At 40.3% G+C, this 24,554-nt stretch overlaps 2 protein-coding genes across 3 annotated transcripts; both read right to left on the reverse strand.

Moving 5' to 3' along the window:
- Positions 1-853: 853 nt before the first annotated feature.
- LOC144634652 (adenosine receptor A3-like) lies at positions 854-2,898 on the reverse strand. The gene has a single exon (XM_078493674.1). It carries the CDS (start codon positions 1,898-1,900, stop codon positions 947-949), a length of 954 nt encoding a protein of 317 aa, XP_078349800.1. The 5' UTR covers positions 1,901-2,898; the 3' UTR covers positions 854-946.
- A 7,382-nt stretch (positions 2,899-10,280) lies between these two features.
- LOC144634613 (uncharacterized) lies at positions 10,281-23,403 on the reverse strand. 2 transcript variants are annotated; one of them, XM_078493628.1, is made up of 7 exons: positions 23,267-23,403; positions 19,692-19,944; positions 14,954-15,039; positions 14,600-14,638; positions 13,837-13,929; positions 11,752-11,844; positions 10,281-11,144 (listed from the first exon to the last, which is right to left on the reverse strand). In XM_078493628.1, the coding sequence occupies exons 2-7, from the start codon at positions 19,921-19,923 to the stop codon at positions 10,515-10,517; spliced, it is 1,173 nt and encodes a 390-aa protein (XP_078349754.1). In that variant the 5' UTR covers positions 19,924-19,944; positions 23,267-23,403; the 3' UTR covers positions 10,281-10,514. The 2 variants fall into 2 exon arrangements, with proteins under 2 accessions (XP_078349754.1, XP_078349755.1); XM_078493629.1 differs by lacking the exon at positions 23,267-23,403 and adding an exon at positions 22,519-22,595.
- Positions 23,404-24,554: the final 1,151 nt, after the last annotated feature.

The raw sequence follows: 24,554 nt of genomic DNA on the forward strand, positions 1-24,554 counted from the left end.
GTTGATATAATAAACAAACCATTTTATTGCTACGGGGTGAAAAAAAAAAAAAAAAAAAAAAAAAGAAAAAAAAAAACTTGACCCTCTGGGATTTGAACTCACGACCTTCCGATCCGCAGACTGACACCTTACCGATTGAGCTAATCCGACAGACTCAGCGATCTACGTTGAATATATCCTATATCAATGTAATAGATATTTTGGAGTCTACTAAACTGCTGCGAAACTTTTACAGGATCGCGAAACTATTTTCTATTGCTAGAAAGCAGATAATTTACTGTACTCTAAAGTAATTTTTCGTGCCATGAGTAATGATTTTGCCCCGCTTTAAGATTATTATTTTTGTCGTACTGCTGACATTCGGTTTAACCGCGAGCTATTTAAATTTGTCTTGAACCTATAAACCGCTATAAACATTAGTACTTTGGCCGCTTATTCACTAGAATGAAAACATTGTAAGCTCCAGTGAAAATTAAATAAATGGGGAGCTCCGCTTTTAGGCTTGCCTAAATCTATATATTATACTGGTCAATGATAAAGTGAGTTCCATATGGAAGTCACCAACCAAGTAAGACCGAATAATCCAAACGCGCAAGTAAGTAACACCCACACCTTTCTAAAGGCCCGTTTACACAGGCGATTTTTGTCGCGTAACTCAATGCAAATTTTGTCGCGCCGAAGTTTCGAACAGGTTCGAAACTCCTGCGATTCGCGGCGATTTTATTGCCGCTAGTTTTCACGCGTGCAAACTCGCGGCGATATCGCGCCGAAGTTGCATGAAGTCGCCGCGATATCGCGGCGACATGATGCAACTTCGGCGCGACAAAAATTGCATTGAAATGCGCGACAAAAATCGCCTTTGTAAACGGGCCTTAAGTTGGTCAGTTGGAGCCGATCCCGACGATGTCAGTTTTATATAGAGAGTTGGCTGTAAATAAGCAATGAGCTAACTCGATAAGCAGCAAAGTGCATCTCTGATTGTCTGCTTTACTGCTTGTTTTACTTCGCTGATTTTCCAGCAGTAAAGAAGCGGGTTTAACGATGAGTTTAAGTACACTAATGTTGCTGTTATGCTCAAAGCAAGAACACGCGATGGAGACAGGTAGTACAGGTTAATATAACTGAAAACACCGACTATTCCAAATGGTAAATAACACGTAACTAATGTCAACTGCACCCACAGTGCACTGGACACTGCTTTTCTGTATCGCGCTATGTTCAGTGGAATTGTTTGGCCTGGTTGTTGTTGTTCTTGAATATTGCCATGTACTTGAGAATGATGATTCCGTAGGGTTAGGAAAATCTTTGAGTACGAGACGATAGAGGTGACAACACAAAATGAAATGACTATGCAGCCAAACCAGATGGGTTTTTGGTGATTTCCAAAATACGATGTTGCCGCGACAAAGGAAAAAATCCAAAAGGTAGCAACAGTCGCATATATTCGCTTCAGAGTTACAACTTGTCTGTATCTCAGGCCTAACAACAGGGCCAGAAGTCTGTCCACGCTTATTGCAGTCAGTGTAAGCAAAGTCACGGAACATAGGAGATAACTTGCTATGTGATTGGTGAAAAGTGCGTAGCGACAAAAATTCCATTTTTTGTTAGCCGCGGATATCATAGCAATAAGGTGAAAGGGCTCTGAAATTAGACCAACACAAAGATCAGTTGTTGCCAGACAACGAAACAGCAGTTTGGACGGCTGGTGAAGGGAAGACTCCTTTCGAAGGGCGACTAGAATCAGAGCATTGCCAAGAAATGCAGTTATGGAAAGAAAAATGTTGAATGCTGAGATATAAATCAGCTGTGCGTGTATTCCGTCTGTCAAACTGGCCGAGCAAATCTTGTGTTCAAGTGTTTCACTCTGTTTTCCACCTCCAGTAAAGTTTGATATCACCATTGTTCTGCGCTGAGGGTATCTACAGAATCCACCCAGGATCACTCAATCGGACTGATGATTCATTTCCCGTATTTACATGGCTGTTTTATATCAGTGAATAATAGCTTCACCTTCAGAGCTGCATTTATGTCTTGAAACATGTCAAACATGTCATGCTACTGCAAATTAACTCCGGAATTTTTCAAAGGAAAATGGATGTTTTACGACAGAAGTGTTTGCCTTAGAGCAGCTGTTCACTCTATTTAGCTGATAGCTATTTAATGGAAGTCGAAACAACGCAAAAAGTGATTTGAGCCCAGGAATATCAGAATTTCGTCCATTGTGCTATCACTGTTTACAGCACTGACGCAGACTTGAATTGACTATAGACTTCAGTACAAAAGACTGAACAGTCGCTAGAAGTTTGTTTCTCTGCTAGAATCCCGAAGAGATAAGCAAGTGCTGCGCAATAAATTTAAAATTCAGTATAATTATCAATGCTAATAAACTCGGCATAAGCGCAAGTCTGAATGTCTGATATAGCAAATTTTGCCTAATGACATGTAGTTATTGCTGCCGTGCGGGGGACCTTTTGTGTCGGACTTTGCTGAGAGTCAAACAGGTGAGAGAATTAAGCTATTCAAGTCAGGGGAGATTCACTAATCAGACGGTGTAAAGCGTTGTTTTACTGACCGTTTATTTCTGTGGAACAGGCAAATCAGCGCCTGGAATAGGTTTTTACGTCTTCCAAAACGCTGCGGTATGCATTTTTTGAAAATAAACCTTCTGTGGGGTAAACGCCGATCAAGTTTATGGTCAAAATAGAGATGATTTTAGTGTTTGTACTCATGTTAATAGAAAGGAACTTGGCGTACTGGGGAAATGAACTGTGCTTGATGGCAAAATATTATTGCAGGCACTCTAGAAGAAAGGCATGCGAGAAGCCATCTTGTTCGCTTCAAGAGCCAACATAACTTCGCGGTCCTCAAAACGATCAACAACAATTGAACCTATCTATTGTATCTCTCTTTTCCTCGGGAAGTGAGTTTCCATTCAGAATTTATTGACTATATTTGGCATTAAATCATTGTAGAATGCGCTGCTTAATTGATGCTTAAACATAATAGATCAAACATATTGGGTGATATCAATTATCAGACAAGTGGCTATGGCGACGCCGTGATGGAGGTTACTTTATAGAATTTTTAATTTCTTGGTGTATAACGGGTATCACTACTCCAGGCCATAAATAACACGGTTTCAATTCGCCACAGCTTCAGAACCAGAATCTACTTCAGGTTGGAGAAACTGTTACAGAAGTTGGTTCCGTTAAGGTCGCGCAGGACCCTTGAAATCATTATGTATGTATTTATTTAAAGAGTATGCACGAACTGCGACGACTGAAGCCGACAACAAACGAAATATTCATGAGAATTTTTTTTCTCAGAGTTCTTTGTACAAGTAATTACACGGTATTGTTCTCAGCCTCGCATCCCGTGCACTGGAACATAGCGAATTATCATAATTAGATTCACAGCTTTAAATAAAGCACACGTTGTTGTAAACATCGACTCGGAAGGTCTTCGGAAGCCTCAAAACCTGCAATTTTGTGTCCAAGTTTTCCCCGCCGATATAGAATTTCAAGAGTTGATTCGCGAGGAACATAAACTTGGTGTACTCTATTGTGTTCTGGCTAGAGCGAATTTTTAAATTTCCTTCTCAAAATGAAGATAGCATGTTTCAAAGTTTAGATTTCACATTTTTACTCTCTTAGAAGCCATTAACTTGTAGCAGTTTTTGAAATCGAAAATTTCGTTCTAGTGGGAACACAAAAGAAGTTACGACTTATCACTAGGCTATATAATCATTTAATTTGGTGCGCTGTGCTAGCTGAAAACTTGGACACAAAATCGCATTATCTTCAGTTAAACTTTTAAGGGCTTGTAACATCACAGACAACGGTCATCTCTCAGTAAAAGGACAATCATGATGTAATTCCATCATCCCTGGGTATACTTATTAAATTTTAGAGGAATCGATATTCAAAATGTAGTGAATTAAAGCTTTACAAGACAGCACTCCAACAAGAAATTTGGCTAATGAATATATTAATGAGCAAGGGTCCTGCGCGACCTTAAATAATATATGTTAAAAGGTTCCTTATGAATCAGCAATGAGGCGTGATTTACATGATAAAGGAGAAAAGATCCACAATGCTAGTAACCTGTCAAAACAACGACTAAAATTGTTGTTTAAAAAAGTTCAATAAAGCGTTGTTTAGTTATTAAATAAAGGACTCTAATACAAAACGGTTTGTTTAATACAACAGGTGATAATCTTACTCAATTTTAAAACTTTCTGTGTACAAGAAAGTTCTGGAATATTCACTCGTCTAGCATTAAGAAATCGTCAAAAACCTTAAGCAAGTTTCTTACAAAACGACAACTGTTTCATCAGTAATTCACAATGGTGAATTATATTTGCACGTTTCGAGCTGTGTTTTGCGTCTTCATACCTGTCAAATATGACTGGAATTTGTTCGCTGAATTATAAAGAACAAGAAGCTTGAGAAGCTTGAGAAGCTTAAAATCGGGCGCTTAATAATTAGCTATCTGTTTTGACTTGAAAGGCAGGGTACAGTACAGTAAAAATCACTGGAAAAACAGTCACTTATAAAACCTATTCAGGCCAGGGGCGGGGGGGGGGGGGGGGGAAGGGCTTTTGAGGTGCGCGCTGACTTTGGACGCTTATAACTTTTTCAAGATTCAACCAAACGCTGCCAAACTTTGCGCGTTTATCTAAAATTTATCTCGCAATAATTTGGTAGGATTAGTTATTGTGCCAGTAACTTGAAATCATCATGGCAACGTCATTTTGAAAGGCTTGTTTTCCCAAATTTGAATTTTTCGTGTTTCTATTTAATAATGAAAATCTGGAATGTTTTCAAGATTGCATTATTACTCAATGACATAATGGTCTCAATTTATAAAAATATATTACGCACAATACAAATAAACGATTGAACTAGACGTCTAGAAAATATAAATTTGTAACACTTAACAAAGTGCAGCCTTTTCGCAATACTTAATAAAGGCGGGTTTTTTTTACCTGAAGACCAATTTTCCAACGCTTTAGGTGGCTGACGCATTCAGTATTTTCCAGCCCTTACACTTTAATGGAACAGTATACAACCCCTAATCAGGTAACTACTATTGTCAAGAAAATGATCACAACTTATTGACCAATGATTAGGTATTTGTTTCATACCATTACTGTAATATCAACTGGTGAAAAATAGAAGTACTGACACAAAGTATAAGTGCTGGAAACCACTGAAACCATTTCAGCCGCGTTTCAATGAATCCAAAAAAGCTTTACCTATCCCATATATATTTGTTTTGCAGTATTTTGTTAATTTTTTGACGATTTTGGGGGATGTCTGGGAGGCGATAGTTTTTCTCAAAGGATTAGTAAAATTTAGACAAATAAGAAATATTGGAGATTTAATGTGATTTTAAAATTTGAATTTGAAGTTAAAAATTGGTGGACGGACACCAAACAGTCTCCTGACGACCCGGAGTGCTCTTGCGAGGAGGTCAACTGTTTGTAGGTGTTTCCATTCTTTTCTTCAATCCCTTCTTTAAATCTCTTAAAGTTCCATCCAAATTCAGGTAGAACCCCACCTTAAGTTTTGTTCTTGTGAGAAAACAGCAGAAGTCAAAGGTTGCGTGATATAACCAAACATGGATTTTAATTATCCCTCCCTTTCCATCTCCTTAGCCTTTCACCCCCACCTGTCCCTCCCTTTCTACTCTCATTCAATTTAATGTTTGTTTACATTTCCTAACCAATTCAGTATCGTACTAATCTGTGCCAAGCAATCAGATAATAACAGAAATTTGCCTTAATTTTGATCTCCCATACCAAGACCTTAGAGTATAAAACGCTAATAAAACAAAACACACTTGATAAAAATTCTCTGAGGTTATACACCTTGCAGTATTAACGTACTAACGAACTTGATAACAAACCCCATGTCGTACTAAGGATTTTTACTGATCAACATAGAAAATAAGTTCACAATGAAACTCTTGCACATACTATTGATGGAGTTTGTAGAACTCCATCATTATGAACATTATGTAAGTGATGGATTATGTAAGTGATGGATGTTATCTAGTGATGGAGTTTGTAAAGAACCGAGCGATTTCAACAGCCCTGCATCCTCCACGATGGTGGTACAGGTATGTCGATGACAGCCACGTATGCCTAAAAAGGAGTATGTGCAAGAGTTTCATGACCACCTTAACTCTGTTAACCCGCACAAACAATTCACTAGTGAGGTCGAAGGTGACGACGGCCTTTCATTTTTAGACACCGCAACAACTAGAGTGAACGGGCGCATACAGGTTAACGTCTACCGAAAGCCAACGCACACTGACAAATATCTAGATTTCAACTCGCATCACCCAACTCAACACAAGAGATCAGTGGTGAATACACTCCTTGAGAGAGCGGAAAATATCCCATCAACAAGCGCAGGGAAACGCAAAGAAAAAGAGCATGTGGTTAAAGTCTTGATGAACAATAACTATCCAATGCCGTTTATCAAGAGTTGTGATTCTCATCGCAAAGCTAATCGTCGTGTCTCAGACAGCAGCGACACTCCAAATGATGCCGCAACATCGTTTGTTGTTCTACCCTACGTGAAAGGCATAACTGAAAGAATCTCAAAAGTTCTACGCAACAACGGGGTCAAAGTTGGCTTTAAACCACTTAACACGTTACGCACACGTGTCCCCAGACCGAAGGACAAACTCACAGCATTCCAGTCTAGATGTGTAGTTTACAGAGTTAACTGCCTTGACTGCAATTTTACCTATTATGGACAAACGGACAGAGCGTTAGCTACTCGAATTAAAGAACATCAAAGAGCAGTCCGTGTTTGCGACAAAAACTCTAAGATCGCGCAACACGCGAACACGTTTGGCCATGATATGGATTTCAATCATGCAGCGGTGGTGGACAAGTCAGGCGATTACCACAAGAGGCTTTTTCTAGAAGCGTGGCATTCGCAGAGGGACCAGAATGCGGGAAATGAACACATAGACATCCCTGATGTATATAAGTCACTTACATAATGTTCATAGTCTCGCGCAGTGTTCGCGTGTATTTGTATTAGTCACTCGCGCGCGCGTACAAATGTGAAACCGTTAAAAAGCCGTTTTTTATGCCAAGATGATAACAACCGAAGAAGACCGAAGATTCTCGGTCGAAACGTCTTGAGTACATTATGAGCGTTGTTTACGCTCAAATAAGTCAGCGTCAGAATTTATAAAGAGTATTAATGTATAATGTAGTTTCCGATTATCGTTTTCCCTTGATGAGAGAATGGATGCGGAAGAAATGAACAAATGGTACAGAATTTTCCGACGGTTCGTACTAACCAAAATGAAATGACTACCTCCAACGTAGTCCACAATTTCTTAACGGATTTTTCGGAAAATTACAGTCCTATTTGTTTTCCAACCAAACTTTCTGGATTTTTGGTTAAATGGTGAGCACCCATTGCTTTAAAAACGCCACGCAAAGCCCTTTGAAATTTTAGCAGGTACTGGAAACAGCTGCTGCCCCTTCTTCAAACGCCACCAAAATCGTGTGTCTCCAAAACTAAGCATCCTCCCTAAACTACAGTATTTATGTTACACTTCAGTGCACACATGCCGACAAAAAATGGCAGCTAGGAAAAAATTAATATTAACATCACGCGAAAACTTTACCATCGCGTTTGTTCTTGATGGTAGCTAAGGAAGTAATACCTCAAAAAAGTTATTCGACGCTTGACAGACGCGTTCCCGACTAATTTGCATGTCTGGCCTCCTTGTTTCACTTCATTGCACATTAGTTTACATCTAGCGTAGCACTGTTTATACCTAGCGTAGCACTTTCACACTCCGCTGGTGTGGAATCAGAGGGGCGTGGGAACTTGGGAACCTCAGTGAAACAGAGTACTGGAAACTACGCCCCTCTGATTCCACACCAGCGTCGTTTTACGGTTTGCCTAAGATCCACAAAGTGGAACTTAAACAAATGAACGATCATTTCACTCTCCCGGAAAACACAGAAACGCGAATACCACTGAGGCCCATAAACAGCTGTATTGGCGCGCCAACCTACGAACTATCAAAGTATCTGGCCTCCCTTCTGAAGCACCTCCTGAATGAAACCGAATATTCTGTCAAGAACGCTAAACAGTTTGCAGAGTTTGTAACTGACAGGAAGTGGCTGATAACGAGCTGGTCGTATCGTTTGACGTGGTTTCACTATTCACCTCCATACCAATCGACATGGCTATAGATATCGTTCAGCGAAAACTCGAGGGATCTGACGATTGGAGAAGTCATACACAGCTGACTAAAGGCCAGGTCCTGGATCTACTCTCCTTTTTGCTGCACAACAGTTATTTTGTATTCGAGGGAACCCAATACCACCAGGTATCGGGATGTGCTATGGGATCGCCAGTCAGTGCGGTGATCGCAGAGCTTGTAATGCAAGAAGTTGAAGAGAAAGCGTTAGAAACTTCGCCCGTTCAACCCAAAGTGGTGGCGCCGCTATGTCGATGATTCGAATGCGTGCATTAAGAGGGACGGTGTTGAAACTTTTCACAGCCACTTAAACTCGATAAACGCCAACATTCAGTTTACAGTGGAGATGCCTAGAACAACAATGGGCAAAAACAGCATAGCCTTCCTGGACACCAACAACACCGTTAATGAGGATGGTAGGATCGAGGTGGGTGTATACCGCAAGACCACACATACCAGCAAGTATTTAGACTTCCATTCACACAGCCCAGCGCCGGCAAAGCAAGAGAGCTGTCGTTAAGACTCTAATGGACCGAGCTAAGTGCATTCCATCATCAACCGTGCAAAGACAAAACGAGAAACAACGCGTTATTAATGACTTAAAAGCTACCGGTTATCCCGAGAGCTTCATCAAGTCAGCTGGCGAATAAAACAAAACAAAAAACGCAACCAGGAACCCAGGAGAATCCGAAGGCATACACGTCCACCCCGTATGTGAAAGGAGTGTCGGAGCGCGTTCGACGGATTTTGAGCCGCGAAAACATCACGACAGCGTTTAAACCAGAACGAACGTTAGGAAATATCTTCAAAAAGCCCAAGGACCGACCGAATAAAGAGCGGTTGAAAGGAACTGTATACAAAGTGACTTGCAGGACATGCTCATTTGCATATGTTGGGGAAAGCAAAAGAAGCTGGAAATCGCGAGGGGCCGAACACAAGCCCGGAACAAACGGAAATATCAACTCCGCGATTAAACATCATGCAGAAATTGGCCACGACATACATCCAAGTTACGCCGAAATTCTTGAAACAGGTGTAAGCAGCAAGAACAAAAGACTGTTTCTGGAGTCTTTACATTCTTTCCTCGACAAAAACACTATAAACGAAAGAGTGCCCTTCCCAAGGGTTTACGCATCGCTAGTTGCTCCCCAGGGGGGCAACGAACAATAACGTCAATGCAACTTATTAGAATTCTGCGAACCTTGCAAAATCCATCACTCTCTGAAGAAGATCGCAGAAGGCGATCGAAAATTTAGAGTATCCTTTTATGTTTTCAGATCTGTTTAAACCATTTTTAAATTTTTTCATATGGTTTTCCAAGGAATTTGCGCGCGGGTCCGTACGGGTCATATGATAAAACATGTTATTCTTACGTGTGAACATATGTTTTTTTTCAGCGAGCGAAATTCTGGTATTTCACTGTAGTTTATATAATAAGAGTTATTTTGCGTGTTTGGCAGGCAGTGTATAATCAAGTCAGTGATTTGAACCGAAAGAGAGTATGTATAAAGACTTATTGAAAGTAAGAGTAAATCCCCTTTACAGAATTGCAAGAAAATTCGAACCGAGAAGGTGGCGTCCACTTGCACGTCCGAGGGTTAAACGCTTTAACATAACCTTAAATAACAGCGCGGACAAATTAGCCTTGTGGAAGATTAAATTTTTACAAACATCCTCCTAGCAGTGCGGGATTTAAAAGACGTTAGTTCTCACGGCATTATCATATTTCTTATCTCTTGCGGAATGATGAATATATTATATCTATGTTTGAAAACGGGTGAAATGCAGGGTCAAGTATCTGTTCCTAACATTTTCAGTAGTTTGGCAGAAATAAAAGTCAAGTTTGAGGGCAGTTTCTTTCAGGAATCTGCTACTTTGCTGATATGCCTGTAGCAGATAGCTACTTTTTAAGGGGGTAGGGGACGAACGTCATTTTCCGAATGGCGTGCTGTGTGGTAAATGATTCAAAGGTGTAACGAGAAAATTCGTCATGCGCTTCACATTTTTGTAACACTGGTTTTATTTCAGCAAGCAAATGTAACAAAAACTGCATTAAAAACAACATGATATAATAGCATGACATCCTTAAGGACTTATCTCTTAACCTTACACTGAATTCGAACCTGTAGTATTAACTGCTGCAGTTTATCAGTTTATTTTCTATTTAGTTTAACCACAAATAAATAGTTTTCCTTAATTGCCACACTGCTTACGATTGTGTGCACACTGAGCTAGCGGTTTAATAGATCTTGACAAGCTCATTGTTCACACTAAACATCTTCTACAACAGTGACTTCAATGAACTTGATCCCGACCCTCTCCCCCTTTCCCCCTTTATAAACCTCAAGAGAGAGTCTATTGCTGAGCACCAGTCGGTTCTTAAAGCCAGCAGTCTTCACGAAGCCTCCGTCATGCGCAGTGTAGCACGATCCCCAGTTTTCATTTGCATCCAACTTGAGAGTGATGACAAACTGGCCGGGAAATAAAGTGTCGCTTGGTGTGGGAGAGGTACTACTGATCCAGCTTATTCCTTTTAAAGTGGTACCAGAGGACCCTTCAGTTCCAAAACAGGGGGGTCTTACAACATCGGCTATATCGGCTATATCCACAGTCGTAAAGCCAACAAAGCTTATTCCGTCAGACATCCCAAACTTGGGATCGCTGTCCTCTTTTGTTCCGATATCGACATCATTGGAAACCACAATTTTAACTGTCACCTGGGTGGAATTGTGCAAGACATTAGCAGGAATCATGGGTACTTTGAGGAGAGCGGCGCGAACTTCTTTTGGACCTGCGGTGAACGTGAGCTGTTCAGTGGTGTTCAAACGATAACTGTTGATGTAGGACGCATGCGCCTCAAGCCAAGAAGGAGTCATGGTCTGATGGTAAATTACTTTCTCCTTCAAAATAAGATTGTTTAGATTTGGTTTAATAGACATTAGTACAAAGTTTCATCCAGAAAAGATGCAAAAAAAGATCGGAAAAGAAGTTTTTCCCTCTTCTTTTTTCGTAATTTACCATAAAATGGCAAACATTTTATCCGAACGACGTAAGCGAAATCCTGGTTTCAGCACGAGTCCGAAGTGTGAAAATGAAAGAAGAAACTTGTGTGGAATAGTCTGCTTTCAGTTCCCCGTCTAATTGTCACTGAAACCTCAATGAGCGCTTGCTTATTTAAATGGTATACTGGAACAAAGAAGGGAGGGGTGCTTACTAGAGAGGGAGGGCTTTATAGAGAAGGGGAGATTTAATTAATTTAGCGACAAATTATGATTTCAAAAGATCCATTAAAGTGATATTGAAGAGAGCGTTTGTTGGTTATGAGATTGTTCTAACCAGCTTGGGGTTACACGCCTCTTTTCTTTATCATTTCATATCCAATGTGCACTCATGGAGTAATTATGTGTCAATTCTGTCCTTACGATGAAAAGTGAAAACTATCACGAATTAAAAAGTAAACGCCACCTGATTCTTGATTAAATTAAAAGAATGAGAAAATCTCTTTACCTTTGCCTGAGTACTTTTAAGTTCTGCAACGTCAGTGTTTGTCCTGTTCAAGGCGGACCTTAACCGAGTCAAAACAGCATCAAGGTATTCTAACTAAAATGAAAAAAAAAAAGAACTTACCAGAAAGGAAAATCAATTTACATAAAAAGAAGTACTTTTTAAAAATGGTTGTATTGTTTTTAACAACAAAAATTCAACTAATATTCTGCGAGATCGCCCGGAATATCGCCTAATTCTTAGTCGACGAGGACGTAGGCCGAGTGGGCTAAAATCGGACAATATTCTGCAACACCGAGCAGGGGAATTGTTTCATTTTTTAACAAATTGTCAATTCAACATAATTTTTACGGCTAGATGAACTCTGTTTATACAGCTCTTTGCACGGCGTCAGACTAATTTTGGGAAACTTAAGAGGGTCCTGCTTAGGATCGCCGAAAGCAAGAAAATCACGACAGGATAAAGGCACACTACTCTGAGATGCGAACTCGAGACGACCCGATGGCCGCCGAAGCCCACCAGAAGGGAAAAAAAAAATTCGCGCAAGGAGATCATCCAGAACGCCAGACAAAATCTGCAAATACGCCGCCAGTGCACACGAAGTCCCGAGCAGCAAGGAAGGCGCGAACAAAGACTCACCGAACAAACGAGGGAAGACCCCAGCCGCACAGAAAGGACCAGGCATCCCCGCAAAAGATCCCAAAGACAACAAAGCAGCCGAAGGCGCGAGACGCAACACACGACCCACGGCCCGCCGAAGGAGGGGGGGGAAAGCGACCAAAAAAAAAAAAAGCGCAAGAAGAAGAGCACCCCCGCCCCCCAGTCCCGAGGTGCGACACAGGAATTCATCCTCCCCCCCAATATCTGCCGCGGGAGACCCCCAACAGAAGCCCACACGGCTACACAACACAGAAGCCCCACATGCCCAACGCCACACACAGAGGTGGGGACCACCACGCAAGCGAGGCCAACAGACTCGCACGACCCCAGAAACAAAATGCCAGGATGCCGCCCAGAGCGCGCCCCCGCCTCGCTGCTCTGAGCCTCCAGAAGACGACATGACGCAGCCGCCCGAAACCCCGTGCGCGCACACCAACGCCGTGCCACAGCCGCGGCACGACGGGATGGCCGCGCCCTGGCGCGACGGGGCCCAGCGCGGGCGGCCCGAGGCGCCGGCAAGGGTGCCGCCCCCCCCAAAGCCCGCGAGCGCAGCAGACAAGGCCGCAGGCCCCCCGGAAGCGGGAGGGCGCCCCGGCCAGCCACCCCGGACAGGAGGGAGAAGAGAAAGAGCAAGGCCCCAGAGAGCGGGGCCAACGAACCGGGGGGGGGGGGCCCCCCGCCCCGACAAAAGACCCCCGACCGAAAGGCCGACCCCGGGAGCGTGAGGAGGACGGACGCCGAGGAGGGAGAAGCACAGGAGCGGAGGGGAGGAGAGAGGAAGGGGAAGCGCCGAAAGAGGAGAAGGAAATGAGGGCTAGATTGCGGAGGAGAGGGGGTGAGGGGAGAGTCGCGAGGGGAGGGGGGGGGAGAGGGTGTGGGAGAGAAGCTAGGGGAGGGAGAAGGAGAAAGCAGGAGAGAGGAGAGGGAAGGGGACTAAGATAAGAGAAGTGATTCTATGTAGGGAGAGGGAGAAAGAGAGGGAGAAGAGGGACAGTATGGACAGAGGGAGGAGGGGGAGGGAGGTGGTTAGATGGGAGGGGGAAGGGGGGGTAGAGGAGTGGAGGAGATGGAAGGGAGAAAGATTGGTGGGAAAGTGTGTATGGGGGGGAGTGTTGGATATTGTCAAGGGACGAGAACTCTGGATGGAAAGTTGGAGGCAGGCCGGGACCAGACGAGGGAGTCGACAAAGTGAGAAAATCGATACTTGATATGTACAGGCGATTCTAAGAGCAGGACCCTCTTAATATTTGTCATGTATGGATGACAGATAACAAGGACAAAATACGTCCTGACCTTAATTGAGCACTGGGACAATTATAAATGTAAATGCCTGACAAATTTCTCTCTGAAAACTGCTAGGCAAAAAAACTAGCAAACAAACAAATTAAACAGACAAACAGGTACATCAAAAAAGACTTGTTAACGAACCCTTAATGGGAGAGTTATGTTATCCGTGATCAGCAACAGCTCGCTCCTTGTCATGTTAAGATAATTTCGAAGAGCATTGTACCCAGCCTCTGTCTGTAATTGATGGAAATCAGAAAACTCAGTAAGTCACGAACACACACAAAACTAGATTGCTATGAATGTATTATAAATAAATGGCAAGTGAGTACAACGACTCTTTGGTATACATGTTCTGGATCAGTCTTTGGAGCATGTGATATTCAACTGGCATATTGTTGTAGTAATCCCTTAATTTTTCCAGGGAAGTTTGACAAGAAGTTTCAAATATTGCGATTATTTTACTAGGCTGTATATACTTCTTCATAACTGAAAATCAGTATTGTGCTTTGTTTATTAAGTCACATTCGCACTGCACACAGCCTACTCCCTTTGCATTCTTGCTCTTTTAGGACTGGAGTCTGCTCCTATTATTGACGACACCGAATGCGCTCTCTTGTCTGCTTTTGCTCCAAGCTTCGCGCGGGACACCAAGATCCCAGTTTCAGGCTTTATGCGGTGAACAAGACAAGAGGGCACGTTCAGGTACTACGCTGACTTTTACACTCAAGGCGATTATTAGTAAGGGGCTGTCAGTACTTTAAAAAGTGAGTGAATCTTGATTTTGTGTAGGGTCGGCAAGTCGGTCAGCCAGTTGGTAAAGGCAAACCTAACTACGACAAATCGCATTTTATAAGGAAAGTAAAGGATGCTCTTCAAATAGATATAGCTATCATGAAAATTGTACCTTAATTTCAAATTTTTCGAGGTCTTCAATGCGTTTTATCTGTAAACAAAGAAAAGGAACAAGAAGTTCTACTATAAAAGGGATGGTACCCCCCCCCCCCCCACATTTCACGCTGTCGGGCACAAAATGCAGATTTGTACTTTTGCAGTAAGGGCATTTTGTGGAGTCAAAAACCTGCAAACTGCACAACTATCAAAGTTTCATGAAAGCAAAACTAGCTATAGCTAGCTTGCAAAAGTCATATTAGGGCTTACTGTCCCATTCTTTTCTGTCAAGAGCAATTTATCCATTTGTGATTGTATGCTATGATTATAACGGAAAAATTGGTTAGTATATTTTAATCACTATTCTTACCAAACTGACCAAATCCAATTGAAGGTTTGTGATATTCTCCTTAAGGGCTGAATCCGTTGCCAGACTTTTAGGGGAGTTTGAAGAAGCTAAAAATAGAAAGAGACTTAACCGTAAGAAGACGACCTGTTAGGGTGCGCGTTTTAAAACCCGTCTTTCTACATTTATTTAACAAATTGACGTACTAGAGGTCCTGAATTCCTTTCAGCCAAATTGATCTTGAAACTAACGGCACAGCAAAACTCAAACCTATGTTAAATAATAACTATCAAATAAGAGGCAGAAACAAAATTTATTTATCTAGTCTTTTATTAGTGTATTCGGATGTCATAAAGACCGCAGAAATATCACCGAGTTAAATCCACTCACATCAGTACTTTTAACACGGCAAGATGATAAATATAATAATTATAACTATAAAAACAATATATAATTATAATAAAAACCTTCCCAAAATCCTTTGCAACTGAAAAATCGTCAATGGCAAATAACTTGGTCAGTTTGAAGTCAGCAGGAGTAGTACGTCGTATAGAAATAACTCTTACCATAAACTACTTCTTCTATTAGTCGTAGGTCGATGACTTCATTAGTCACGTGACTTTGCTCAGAAGTTCGTTTTTACTTACTGTGACGAAATTAGTTTGTTAATGAAAAAGCAGTCATTGCAGTTCGCAACGAGGAGCTATGGCAGCGAGGAGATCAAGAACCAATTGGCAGGCAGATTCTAAAGAGAAAATGGGGCTGGATTGGCCATACCCTCCGGAAAGAACCAAACAACATCACGCGCCAGTCCTTGACTTGGAACCCCCAGGGGAAAAGAAGGAGAGGTCGCCCCAAAAACAGCTGGCGTCGCGACACGGAAGCAGAGCTAAAGTTAATGGGTTTCGCTTGGCAAGATGTTGTGCGGAAAGCCCAAGGTCGAGCTCGCTGGCGAGCTGTTGTCAATGGCCTATGCTCCACCTGGAGCGATGGGCCTAAGTAAGTAAGTAAGTAGTATTGCAGTTTGAAGCACATTGGTGTGAGGCATTTCGGACTGCCCAGGTACCGAACAAAATATAAATATTAAGGGAGCTATGTACAATTTTCAAAAAACGGGCGTCTGGGTACAAGTGCGTATCTGGCGTTGCATTAAATGTGAGGTAAAAAGAAATTATATGTTGGTAGATACTTATATGTTAAGTAAATTTTAATCAATCCCATTGTTATGACGTCATCGGTCACCTGACCAGAACGGATCACATTTTTAAATTCGCTTGAAAACTTTACTAGAACCTCTCTTTTAGGATCTTTTTGAGCGAAGTTGTAGTTTTTTAAAAGTGTTTTTAATAAATGGCCATTATGACTTTTTCCTGCAAAAGTACGACAGTAAAAAATACAATTGAAAAGTTTGTTGGCTTCCTACTCAACAACCATTTGCATTCGAAATAAAAGAAAATTTTGCCAAAGGCTTGAGTGTATTCTCTTATGATAGCGTTGTCAGTTTCTTTTCATTTTAATTGCTTTTGGCGAGGATGGATTTTATTTTGTTTCAGACGAAAGGAGTGGCGCCTGGGGAGAAGTTAAGCTGCGGCCCCCTTCCCCTCCCTGCTAGCGGATTCCCCGTGCTCCGTATTTCGGGCTCATGACAAGAGAATTTTCAAAATGGCGTCGATGGCGATCTAATGTAGTGATTTTGAGTTATGTAGGATAGTTTTGTTAATGTTCTTTCTTCTTGACGCGATCACGAGTCCCCCCAAAAAAGGGTATGCAATATCCTTTATTTGTATCCCGATAAAGAAGAATATGAAATGAGAAGAAACGGTGAAAGCTTATCGCAAACATTTCTAACAGAAACTTAGAGTGACCTGAGGTAAGCGTTTCTCATTGTACTATAATTTTATTTTGAAGACTGGCTTAAGCTTATGTCTTCGGCGTTTATGTGAAGATTTATAAAAGTGCTAAAGATAGAATCGTGCTAAAACTTAGCTAACTGGAATTAAAGCCGAGCTCGGAGATAAAAAAAAATAGATCTTGTAGATTTTGAGGCGATAGTATCATAGTAATTAATTTCACTCAGTTCGTCGAGGCATGTAATTGTAATTTATATTTGTCATCTGAATGTTAAGCTACGCCACGGGTTCTACAAGGATCCTACCGCATTGAAAAACACACGTCGTTAGGCTTTGATACAAGATTTCTAAACACGTCCCTGATATTTTAATTTTCGTTAGTTTGAATTTCAGTTTGATATTGAAACAGCAAACGAGATACTTTTCCTGTTCTGAACAAACCTATGTTACATGATACTTTTGTTTTTATCGAAAACATGTGTAACTTGATTCTCTTGTTTTTATCGAAAACGTATGTAACGTGTTGACATGGTAACGTGATTTATTTTCTGCAAACAGGGCAACATCGATTATAACACAGATCAGATATTATTAATTAATGTAAGAAATGTTTTTTCTGAATCATGCTACAATCAGGGACAAAAGTCGTTGGCCCACCCACCCCCATTCCCCCGTTTCAATGTTGGATAGTACAATATGACAAAACTTCCCGTGCAGTGCGTTTCAGTTTGTGAACAAAAGTAACCAGCAATTGAAAGCATTATTTTTTTGCATGCTACGCAACATTGCAAAGGGGGAGAGGGGAAATTACTTAACTTTTTCGTGTTCCAAGTTAGACAAAACAGCAACTGCGCCAAGGTTTTGTCAATGATTATAGTTGCTAGATCACCTTTTCTAAGAAACAGCGTTGCCATATCAAGAATTAGTTCACATGAACTGCCGTAAGCGCATTAGTGTCTAATTCAATTAAATTGCGGTTTTAACTTGGCGCCATTGAGTCCACAGGAATCCTTTCGCAGGAAGAAACACGCGATGTTCGAGACGCACATTAATCTGCGCATGCGTATAGCCAAAGTATTTTGTTCCAGAAAAAATAGTACCACAAGGAGAGCATAGTGCTTTCTAAAACAAATATATACCTTTGAGCTCTTCAATTGTAAGTATCGTAAATAGACTATACGTTTGGCGCAAAGTACTTTGCTCTAGAAAGAATAGTACGACAAAGAGAGCAAAGAGTTTTCTGAGACAAATATATACCTTTGAAATCTTCATATGAAAGTAACCTAGATATGTTCCACGTTTTACCTGGGGTGTACGGTCAGGTGCTCCCCACCCCCACCCCCTCCACAAGGAATAATTAATTGATATTAATTAATTAATTAGGCAATTAAAAGTTTACACTATAGTGCTTTAGCGCTTTACAGCTTTAGGGGTTTAGCAGACGACAGCCCACCAAACCATCACAATAGTGAATTCTGTACTAAAAAGGGGTAAAGGGTTTTTGATTAACAAATAAAGAAGCCTAAGCCATGTTTTATACTGTCATAAAACACGACGGGCATTTGAGAACACGAGGGAAATGTAGAAAACATGAGCCGCAGGCGAATGTTTTCTACATTTCTTGAGTGTTCTCAAATGCCCGGAGTGTTTTATGACCGAATAAAACATGGCTTAGTCTTCTATATTTGCTTTATGATATAGATTTTAGACACCGCGAGTGAAAAATTTAATTAAAAATATGTACAACAAGAGCGAGTAAACGAAGATGAAAAGCAAAAAATAGTTTACGGGAAGACCAGAAAACTGACACAATTTCATTCAGTGTTCGACGTAAAATAAGGCTAAGCATTTCAGGTAAGTTTGTTACCTTTCAATCTTGATCTTGTCTTTTGAACTTCAATAAACTTCACCGACTCTGAGTGCAATCTCGTCTCAGCATAATATAGTAGTCTCGATGACATCCGTCCCTTGCTTCGTTCGACTTGAACAAGGCATATAATTTCCAAAAAAGCTATTGCTTCGGATCTTCCCGTAAACCTTAATTGTTGTCAAAATCAAGTTCCAGCATGAATAGACGATTAAAGAGGAGATTGTCGAAGAAAATCTTCGAAAGAAAACTCTATCGCTCGCTTTCCTTGCGAATTTCATTCAACTCAAACTGGAGTGAACACCGCGCCACAATTTTTCCCGCCTCACTTCGTTTACATCAAAATGAAATGTCTAGTGGATTTATACTTAAAAAGGAATTTAATAAAACAATTATTCCATTCGCCTTTGTTGTATACGAGTGGTTATAGCCAGTCAACGACGCGCGAAGCGCTCGAGAAAAGCTGACTAAAAACAATAAAACATGATTTTTCTATGTTTTATAAAACATAGGTTTTTAGCCAATCAGAGCGCGCGTAGACTCCTATCTATATTATAATAAAAGATAAAAATGAAAATGATGATGATAAATAAAAAGTGTACAAATTTCAAGGAACAAAAATTGAACTCGACAGACTACACGTTAAAATCGACGCATTCATCGACGAACACCGTTTTTCGTTCTGTAATCATTATAAAATGCTCAAAAACCTGCTCAAAACTCCAAAATTGCATTTTGCAACATTTTTCGAAAATTATGCAACAATTTTGTATCAAACTTCTTTCATATGAATTTCAAGGTAGTGCAATATTTTTCAGTGCAATGATTTTTGCTGCCGCGTGCCTTGCTGTGAATTAGGGAATTGTTGAGCCAACTCGAAAACAAAGCAATTCCCGATAAAAAATCTGAAGCTTATTCTGGCTTATTGCAATCATCCCGCCTACCTACATTTAAAGGCAGTGACTGATATCCGCCGGCAAAGAAATACAGAAATGATTTAAATAACTTTACATAAACTTGTAAGTACTTTTAATGTCATTTATACCTTCTTCTAAGGAGCAGTCACATCCATCTCCGATTTTCCCGAACAGCATCAATAATGTCAGCAGAAGAACCGCGAGAGAAATTAAGCACATAATGATTACCAGCACCAACAAGGTTCGATTTGATCCTTGTGCAGCGTTTGCCCGGCTAACTTCCTTCTCTGTGGCGTTCCCTCCTTGTTTTTCCTGGTTCAGGGGCTTGGTTTTGACAGAAGTCCCTTTATCATCTTCCATGGCCAGGTTTATGAAGAATTCCTATTCCAAACGTTACTGCTTCAAAATCTTACCTTTTACAGCGGCACATGCCCATATAGCTTATGTATGGGATTACGTACCTGTCACCTGGTGCAATGACTCAGCTAACAGATGTTGAAAAGTGTCAACGTTAATGTCAATTTATTGCAATAATGCCTTGTTCTTGAGCGGTTTACTACTCTGTTAATGGATTATGACTAAAAGTTCGATACTGTTCCATTCCATACGAGTTATCGAAAACATTCGAAAAAGACGTTTTAATAACCACCAATTTTAAAACAATTGGTTCATGCTCATGCGTGCACTATGGAGATAGTACACTGTACAGTACACGCGGTAAGTTTGGAGAGCACGAAAAAACCGTAAGAGTGGCTCGAGGCGATAGCTGAGAGCAACTTCAGCTTCTTGAGTGATCTCAAGACTTCTCAAGTGCACCACAACTCGTTAAACGGTTGAATCCCGATAACTCGAACCCTCAATAACTCGAACCTCCCGCTAACTCGAACCTTTTTCCATTCCCCTCCAGGTCATTTTGTTGCTAATTTTACCACTAAATTTTCTCCAATTTTGATTGGTTTAAATTTATCACTTGACGCGATAGTGTTCATCCGTGGAGGGCACTTTCAGCCCATAGTGCCCGTCCGAGAAAAATACCCGGATTATAGTGGCCGTCCGTAAAATTTGTTGTAAACAAGCGGGCCCTACAGACCAAAAACCCCACCAAATTTACTGCATTATTTTAGTGGGTTTATTGTCTGGTTTTGTTTCATTTACAAAATTTCGGCTTTTAATTGAGTCTTTGATTCTAAAAAGTAAAAACTTATTCACGATGTTCGTTTTTGAATGGGCGCGCGAAAGAAAATTTAGCGGTGAACAATAAAAACGATAGAGGGTTTCTGTCTCGGAACTATCAGTTTGATAGTTAACGTTGTCCCTTGGAAATTTAATGTTCTTAAAACTATTTTAAGAGCATTAAATTTCCGTGGGGCAACTTTCAGCCGATAGTTTCTCGACACAAACACTCTTTTGTTTAAATAGTGCACGCTAAAGCATGAACCAATTGTTTTATAACATTGCCGGGCCGGTGGAAATGTAAAGAAAACATCAAAACCCGCGCGAGAAAAAGAATTTTCTGGCGAAGTGATTTGCTTACGCTTCCAAATTCTTCACACCTTACAAAACTATTGTTTCTTGGGTATCCTTTAATTTGGAAAAGAATTTGCACATCAGAAAAAAGACTAACAAAATCGTGACAAATCTCGAACGACCGCAATGGAAAAGTTGATAATTTAGTTTTCCTTACGAACATTGTCTATCATGTCTACCGTCTCGACGAAAAATTATTGTAAAACAGCAAATATTTTCACGGTACTAAACGGGTTAAAGTTTAAGTAGCGAAAAATCACATTAAGAATGCCTACTGCAAAACAAATCCGTTGTATTCTGAAAAGGTATGCTTAGTATTTCATATGCATGGCAACACACTGTTTTGGGACAAAAAAGGTCTGGACGTACTAAATTTCGTCTAAATTATTCTCTGATTTTGAAAGGCTGACGTTTTATCTCAGTTCTAGTTAAGGAGTGAAGAGATAGCCGAGTACCACTTAGAAAGCTCAAAAACGGCTGCATGAGATGAAATTTCAGTTCGCAAATTCGAACGGCTTCCATATTCATTGTTCGAGTTATCTGAGACAGTGAAAATTTACTGTACCTTAGTCAGCGAAAGATGAATTGTTGATGATAAGATCGTCTTAACTTGTTAGCGTTCGTTTATTCACTAACTGATTATGAAAGAAAAATATCTTATCGTTTTGTTGTTTTGTATTGAGTCGCTGCAGTCTCAGCCAGTGCAAGCCCGGCCCGTAGAATAATTTGTTTCTCTAAAAAACGATTAACACCGTGAAGCTCGTGTTTTTTTGGCATTTCAAATAGAAAGAAAAACTGAAGAAAGCTGACAATTAAACTGGAGGTTATTTTATAAACTAATTGCGATTTTGAGACGGCAATACCGCAGTTAATTGACGTTTTGTTGAACGAGTTAAGACAGAATACATCAGGAAATCGAGAAATATTACTTTTAGGATGCGTTTCTTTGGGACAATCCAAAATTGGATTTTTAATCTTGAATCACGCTAGATACTTTGCTACCAAAGAAACGAAGGATCCGAAAATGGATTTTTGCCAAGACAACCTCATAAACACAGCTGTAAACGCTGTTCGCACAGAACATAAAATGTCAGTACGAATTTATCGTCTTATATCGAAGGAATCCTAGCCAAAATTATTTCAGCATACAAAAGCATTCGGAAAAATCACTTGCCGAAGCAGTTCTTCTGTAGCTTGAAGCATTATGTGGCGAGAACGCACCTGATAGTGAAGAATTCTGCGGAAACACGATCAATGCGAACTACACTTGTGAAGATTTTAGAAGAATACAGCTTCCGAAGGCATACAGTGACTGTTCTAGAAAGCTTGCATCCAGTTTAAATTGGCACTCCACACTGATCCAGCTACCTTTAACTTTTAAAATGAATCAGTTTGTAAGTTAATCAAAATAGACGCTAGAAAACTTACCGTATTGACAGTGTTTTTACAGCTAATACCGCAAGACCAATGCACTTTTTTCGAATCCTTTCCCAAAGAAACGCACGGATCACGAATCCTAAAAATCCGGATTTAGATTTGGTCTGATGTATATCCAGTCTGAGAGTGGAGTTTTCAGATCACTAATCCCTGATTAATCCATTTTCGGACTGATTAAAGTGACGAAACACAAAATCCGTTTTTGAAAACAAGAATCCGGATTTGGATTTTTCCAAAGAAACGCACCTAAGTTGGACAGAAATCGAGTAACAGAGTTACTGAGAAAATGAATTTTAAAGTTCACAAGCTGTAGGTGAAATCTCACACGTACCTGTTTTTAAAGCGGTTCAGTGGAATTCAGTGGAACATCGAAATTCTTTTTCGATGTTTAGTGTTGTTAGAAATGATTTTTTTTTTAATTTGAAACAGTAACACAGAAGTTTGCCATAAGATTTAATAGTGTTTACATAATTTTGTCCAAGTAATATAATACTCGAAGTCCTGGCGGATTCCGTCTAAATTAAATTTCGACTTTAAACAGAGTGTTTTTTTCACAGAAACTAAAAGAAGTCCATATCATGTATCAAAACGAGTTTTTTCCGGAGTTCTGAGCAAAGACAAAACTGCGCAGCTTGACCAAAATTAATTTTAAACTTGTTCCGAAAGATAGGATTACCTTGTCTATCGCCAGCAAGCGCGCTTACAAACTGACTGTTTTGAAGTAATTCCAAACAATTACCTGCTTTTCTTTGTCTTCACCAAGCTCCCGCTAATCCGTAGAGATGAATTAGTGTACAGTAAAATTTGTCCGAACTGTGCAAACGGCAAGAGATAAAAGTTACCGCCGATTTATTGTGTACGTGAGCGGAACCCAATTCAGCACTGCAACGTCAGTTTCAATTTTAGATCAAGTCACAGGCCAGACATGTGAGACAGCAATACCACGAAATATATTGACGGCTGGCGGGTAAGCAAAACCTTAAGGGGGTCGCAATACTACGCCAGATGGTTTAAGCCACTCAACGCTCCTTTTTTCGATAGGTTTTAAGGTGGAAGATATCAATTGTTGATCACAAAAAGGACAGTCAACTTGTAGCTTTCTCAATGTGATTGACGATATAATTAGCTATTGGTTACTGAATATACCCAAATGCAAATTATTCGTTGACGTTGGGGCCATTATACAACAGCTGTTTGCTGTCCAATATTTTTTTCCTCACAGAAAGTTTATCTCACTCACGGTACGACGTCTATTCATTTTGAGAGCCAAGCGTTTGATTGCAAGAAAACTTTAACGCAAAAGGCGAAGTTACTGAATATTTAACATTTATTTTACAATCTAAAAAGTGTAACGTGGATGATTTAATAGTGAGTACAACAAGGCTTCATTTTGTAGTATTTTTGAAAAGAGGAAGGATACGTCAACTGCATGTTGAAAACATTTACCGTGCAAATGATTCTTTTACCATGTAACATTTTCATTTACCGTGTGTCACTCAATTTTTGCGGCAGTTTAATTTTGCGGATTGCCCATGTTTTTGTATTTTGCGGAACTAATTTTTGTGATTGGCAAAGTTTGCCGCGTTTAAAAATTTCTTGCAGGGAAAGTCTTTTTCAATTGCAATTACAAAACGTTTTTATTTGAGTAACCGTCAAAATACAGGTGGAACTTCATGCGGGTGTAAAACGTTTAAAAATAAGTGTCAATATATTACAATCTTGTTTTAGAGTGGTTGACTACTTTGTTTCATTTGATCCATTATCCCCCAAATTATCGTAAGCATTTTCGTTTCCTGCACAATGATATTCTCAAAAAAAAAATCGAACGGAGACATTTAATTGAGCTTTTACACATTTTTTCTTATGCAAATGTAAGATGATTCTGATGTATACTGATATTTCCACTGTGGAGAAAATTTTCACGGAAGACAATTTTGCTGTAATCTTTATTTTCGGCAACGTTTTCGCGAAACATGGAAAAACTTGCTTGAACCGGCAGAAATTTTGTGTCACCACATATTTTTGTA

This window comes from Oculina patagonica, chromosome 13 (genome assembly GCF_052425735.1).
Source record: "Oculina patagonica isolate OP01 chromosome 13, crgOcupat, whole genome shotgun sequence".
In the NCBI taxonomy this organism is placed as follows: Eukaryota; Metazoa; Cnidaria; class Anthozoa; order Scleractinia; family Oculinidae; genus Oculina; species Oculina patagonica.